At 41.7% G+C, this 5,837-nt stretch overlaps 1 protein-coding gene across 1 annotated transcript; it reads right to left on the reverse strand.

The window, feature by feature from the left end:
• Window positions 1–348: 348 nt before the first annotated feature.
• Window positions 349–5,560, reverse strand: mex3c (mex-3 RNA binding family member C). The gene is made up of 3 exons (XM_084114557.1): window positions 5,449–5,560; window positions 4,824–5,329; window positions 349–3,187 (listed from the first exon to the last, which is right to left on the reverse strand). Exons 2-3 carry the CDS (start codon window positions 5,299–5,301, stop codon window positions 2,061–2,063), a joined length of 1,605 nt encoding a protein of 534 aa, XP_083970683.1. The 5' UTR covers window positions 5,302–5,329; window positions 5,449–5,560; the 3' UTR covers window positions 349–2,060.
• Between the last annotated feature and the right edge of the window lie 277 nt (window positions 5,561–5,837).

The following is a 5,837-nucleotide window of genomic DNA, read 5'->3' on the forward strand; positions in this document are numbered from 1 at the left end:
ATCAGTGCTTTGGCCACAGGACAGTAAGGCCATATCATAAAATATATTTTTTAATTTGAATACAACTTATATGCCATCATGTCCCTGCATATGTGTATATACATAATAAAAGAACAATAAAATTATCAAATACAGAAACATTGTTGCAGTGTGATGGTAAAAATCCCTTAGATAAAATTCCTAGTTATGTTTAACATAGGACTTTTACTTTGTTCATAATGTGGTAGTATGCAGACCTAATGCAGCGTTTATTTATATATATATATATATATATATATATATGTGTGTGTGTATGTATGTATATTATATATATATATATATATATATTGGATCCTTGGCTTTTTTGTTGCGATTTAGGAATCGTTAGATAATAAATCATGCAGGTGTGCTCTTTCCTGCTCTATAGTACCTAACGTCAACACTCTACAAGCTAATACTTACGGCAACCAGCAGCCGACTGCTTGCCAAATAGTCTTATATTTAATCTTAATATATATATATGTATTTGAATATGAAATATAGACTACAGAAATACTACAAAATTGTATATATAAAAAAAAACTTGTCAAAGTGAATCTTGAGAGGTTATGGATGCCTTGGTTTCTCTGAGTTTAGTGGTGATTGTGAAATAATGACGTCATTAGCCGTGTCAGCCTGCACTTTGAGAAGGGATTGTTTATAGCACGTTCTCGTCCACAGAATCGCTCCTCTCGGGTCCTAAACGCCCCGTTCCTCTCGGTACGGCTCCCTGTGCTGGCCCGGCACGACCCGTTCAGTTAAGGCAATGAGAGAAGTCGTTACGGACACATGCCGTAATGTAAAGGGCCTCAATCGTGAAACAATTTTCCCATGTGTTTTCATCTAGAGATGCGAATTGAAGTGGAATATGAATAAAGCCGTTTCCAAGAGAACAAAATCTTGTGAAACTGGCGCAGAGTATCAATAAACTGATAAAGAGTTGCTGCAACCAGGGAAGCCTCTGACTCTTTTCTTTCCCCAACATAATGAATTGCTTTGTGCATCAGAGCATGCAGACGAAACGCAGTAACAAACGCTGTCATGTTATCTTGTGCTCGGATGTTTGGGAATGTAATCATGTGAGCTAAATCATTTTTGATGACAGACTTTGGCTCAGGTATTTCAGAATGATTAAAACAATATTTCAGATGGTGTGTGCAATGAGATTGCTCCACTGGTCAGTTCAGTTATCCAATCACATTATCTGTTAAGTCATGCGTTTCGCAATCTCGATTATTTATTTAGATTATTTTTATAGATTTTTTATTTATTATTTAGTTCATTTGTTTTCATCATAGTTTATTATGCGCACGATTTCTTACCAAATAAAAAAAAAAAGATCTGTCTCAACCGAGTGCACAAGTTTTTATGCACATTTGATACGCATCTTGGCTTTTTTTTATGCGATATCCCAAAATTCACATAAAAAAAAATACATGGATGGAAACACAGCTACTTACCTAATTGAATACGAAATTGGGGTTTTACTCATGTAACCCAAGCAGAAACCATGTTTAAATTGATCTAAAATGTGACGTTCAATTCAATGCGAAATGAGCGTTTTACATGCAAATGAATTTTGCTCGTGTTTAATGACGATGTGCAACGCTTTTTAAATGTTCATGGAGTGCAGGCTTCAGGGTCGTGGAGGTCAGGACGGCTCTTGTATGATCGCATGCTTCTTGACTCTAGTGTTGCAAAACAGAAACTCAAGGCCACGGATGCTTTTCCAGCAACAGCGCCAACGTGCACCGCTACCGTCATGGAATCAGGCACATGAAAATGTAAAAACAGAGTCGATACCTTGAAAAAAACCCAACAAAAAACCCCCCAAAAAAACCACGATTTAGCGCTGCTAAACCCCAGCACTGCTTGCCGTAAGAACGACGTGGCAGCTAAATGTAAATGGGGAAATCTTTGAGATGAATTGATTGAAAACCTGCATTTCCCAGTTATTTAAACATAATAAAGAAGGAAGAAGTATTTATCAATGTAAAAAATAAACCAGTTTACTCTGTGATCCCAAATCTTACTCTTGCTCTCTACACGCTTTGCAGGATGGAGTTGGAGCACTCCAAACAGACGAGGTTTTGCCCTCCCAGGACGAGCGCCGCCGCATTGTCTCCGCAACGTACGCACGTGGGAACCTGGCTGTGTTTGGGGAAGGTGCGCATGTCCGGCGGAGAGCTGGAGCCCGTGCTGTCGCCGCCGGACAGGGAAAACGCCGTACCAAAGGCCGGGAGACTCTGGGAATTCTCCTGCACCAGCCGAACCAGCGGATGATGATGATCCAGCGCCTCCGGAAGAGGCGGAGACAGACGAGCGAGAAGGGATGGAGAGAGCCTCGGCGTGTTCGGCAAACTCGCGCCTCCCCGATCGAAGGTGCTCCACGGTGGATTGGTGGACGGGGCCGTCATCGTTAGCCCGTCGTATCCGGACGAATCTTCAGATCCCAAGGGAAGCTGGGAATCGCCGAACCAGAACGTACCGCCGGTGCTGCCGGGACTGAGATCCGCCACTCCGCTGCCTTTCCCGCTGTAGTACGACTCGCTTGAGTTGCTTCCGAGCGAACTGGAGCTGTCGTTCCGGTATCCCGCAGCGTTGCTGTGGAAGCTGCCGTTGTTGAAGTTTGAGACGCCGCCGGAGAACAGCCAGGCTCTGTTGCTTCCCGACTCGAAGCCTACGTCGGTGCCGTTGTAGTGGAAGTCGTCGTCGTCTGCGCTGGTGTCCACGTTTCCCGCGGTACGCAGAGCAATATGGGCTTCGATTTCCTCGCGCGCTCGATCCACGTTCTCAGGCATGCCGGTCACCTCAAACACCGGTTCTTTGTCACGGCTTGGTGTGACGATGTAGGTGTGGGTTTGCTGCTGGATCCTCTTGATAGTCGCTCCTTTCGGTCCCACCACGAGCCCTACCATTCGATATGGCACCCGTACCTGGATGGTTGTCTGTCCCGGGTGGCAAGGGACGCTGTTGTGTCCAACGTTTGGCGCCAGTTTGTTCCGAGACGCCCGGATGAGGGAAAAATGCTCGGCCGCTGACATAATCTCGCGCTTCGCCGTCATGACATCCTCCTTTCGTCCGGTCACTACGAACACTGGTTCTTCTCCTCTAACGGGTGTTTTGATGTAAGTGTTGGTCTTTGCTCTCAGAGCTTTGATCTTGCAACCTGAAGAGAGAAGAAATACAGACAAGTCAGCACATTGCTAGCTTAAGAAGACAATCAATCAATCAATCAATCAATCAATCAATCAATCAATCAATCAATCAATCACACTGATAGACAAGTGATCTCCTCTCAGGCATAATTAGAGCAGTCCTTGATGCTGATTGGTCAATACTAATATAGATGGTGTTGGGTAACACTTTATTTTAGTGTCCTTGTTACATGTGTTTCATGTACTTACAATAGTATTAACAGTTAATTATGCATAATTACATGCAACTAACCCTCAACCAAATCCTAATCCTACCCTAACTCTATAGTAAGTACATGCACTTAATTAATATTACTCAGTACTTAAATATGTAATTACAATGTAAAAATGACACCGTAAAATAAAGTGTAACCTGGTGTTGTCAGTGTGCTAGTTCACTTGTATTACACAACTTGTTTTCATACAGTGCAGTGACTAAACATCACGCCATCACAGATAAGTGGGCCAGCTGTAATCCATAGTAACAGACAGGTCAATGAGGTCAGTTCGAGCATATATTATTAAAACCATTTTCAGCAAGATTTCATTAGAAATGCACTGATATTGACAATTTGGCCCATACAATTCACAATTTGTTATGACTAATAATAAACTAAACTTATAAAAAGTACCATTTCTATAATTTGACATAGTTCATATATACATATATAATACTGGTGGTCAAAAATTTGGAATAATTAAGATTTTTTAAATGTTTTTCACTCTTCTGCTAACCAAGGTTGAATTTATTTGATGAAAAATAAAGTAAAAACAGTAGTTTTTTAAATAATTATTACATTTTAAAATAAGTTTTCTATTTTTAACATTTTAAAATGCAATTTATTCCTGTATATATACGCGTTTATAGTATGCACCTGTATATGGGCTGTCGGTTTAATGTGTTAGTTTAATTAATTAGGTATGGGGAAATATAACGTGTTAAAGTTATTAACACATTTAATGCACCCAACCCCACCCCAGACCTACGTAGTTCATCTTACATTTCGTACAGTTGATGCTGGTGATGAACATGAAGCAGGGCAACAACTCATGCGTGATGAAGCCTATTGACTGCAGTTAGAAAGACCCTAAAATCAAGATATCAGGGCAAAAATGCCCCTTTATGAGTTTTTCGTCTCATATTTATATCATGATACAGTTATGCAATATCACACGAGTAACGAGGGCAATATCACACGAGTGAACCAATGATTCAATGGCCCATTCATAAAGAGAGAGCCATTTTGTAATGTCTATTTGAGATTTTCCCATTTAACCCAATAATGACTTTAAATTATATTTTGGGGGTAATTTCTCAGCTAAATTTGATGTGTGTTTAGTTAGCGATTAATTAGATTAATGAATCGTCACACTGTGCAATTAATTAGATTAAATAGTGTAATCGCTTGACAGCCCTAATATATATATTTCTCTCCAAGGTGAGGTCTATGAAAATATCAGCAGGGCGAGTTCAAACCTGAATCACTAATCCCAACAGGCCCAGCACAGAAAGAAACCATTAATGTTAAGCCCTGCTCTGGCTGAAATGTGAGACAAAATGAGTCACAATATTAGAATATTAAACATGACACAAGCAAACAAACCCACCCTGTCGACCAACTATTTCCGCCACATGCTCAGATGTGGGCACCATCACACACTCTGTTGTGTTCACGCTCTTCCTCCTGGTGTTTAGTGCACACCTCTCGCCCTCCTGCATCATCATCATGGCCATCATCATCCTCCCCTGAACCTGGTGGAAGCCTTGGGACTCGCCCAGCACATCCTGAAAGAGCCCTCCCGTCCCCGGTGCCTCCATGCCTGTGAGGGCCAGGGCCCTCAGCTGGTCCAGATCAGCATCATGTCTGATAATATTGTTGTTGGTGCTGTTTTCCTCCTCTGATCTAGTTTGGGACAGGGGCTGGAGGTCCAACACCGCACCCAGGACACCCAGATGAGGAGTATCACGTGGTTCTGATGGACTCTCATCATCCCGGAGGCTCAACCCGCTCAGGTTCGGTACCAGTACCGGGAGGTCCGGTTCAGTATCGTCTGACTCCAAGAGTTGAGCTGCGTTACTGGGCATGCTCGACCAACAACGTGTCCTGCTTTCACTGCGGGACACACATAAACAAACTTAGTGTCACGGCAAAGCTCTTCTGTTACTGTATGTAAGTGTACAGAAATACAGAAAATGCCATTCATAAAGTGTGTTAAGTGTATTTAAACTTACGGTTGGTATTTACAGCAGCGGCAGATGTGGTTCCGTGACCCTGTTCTACTGGATCTCTTTGTTTACGGTTCTTCGGGGATTCTCGCGCATGTTCGTGAACAGCTGATCCTCGCGCACAGCGCCACACGCCGGCGCGGATCAAGCTTATAACAGCCAAAACGTTTAATTATATATTTTATATTTAAATAAAAAGTATCTTATGCTCATCAAGCCTGCATTTAATTGATCAAAAAACAGTAATATTGTGAAATATTATTGCCATTTAAAATATTAGAATGATTTTTGAAGGATCATGTGACACTGAAGACTGGAGTAAGGATGCTGAAAATTCAGCTTTGATCACAGTAATAATTACATTTTAAAATATATTCACACAGAAAACAGTCATT

This window comes from Abramis brama (assembly GCF_963993115.1).
Source record: "Abramis brama genome assembly, chromosome: 5".
NCBI lineage: Eukaryota > Metazoa > Chordata > Actinopteri > Cypriniformes > Leuciscidae > Abramis > Abramis brama.

Bases quoted from the DNA above. Each gene is read 5' to 3' on its own strand.
- mex3c (XM_084114557.1), bottom strand. From the start codon at position 5,301: ATGCCCAGTAACGCAGCTCAACTCTTGGAGTCAGACGATACTGAACCG. The intron at 3,188-4,823 runs GTGGGTTTGTTT...TTCTCTCTTCAG, and splicing joins GGAAATAGTTGGTCGACAGG to GTTGCAAGATCAAAGCTCTG.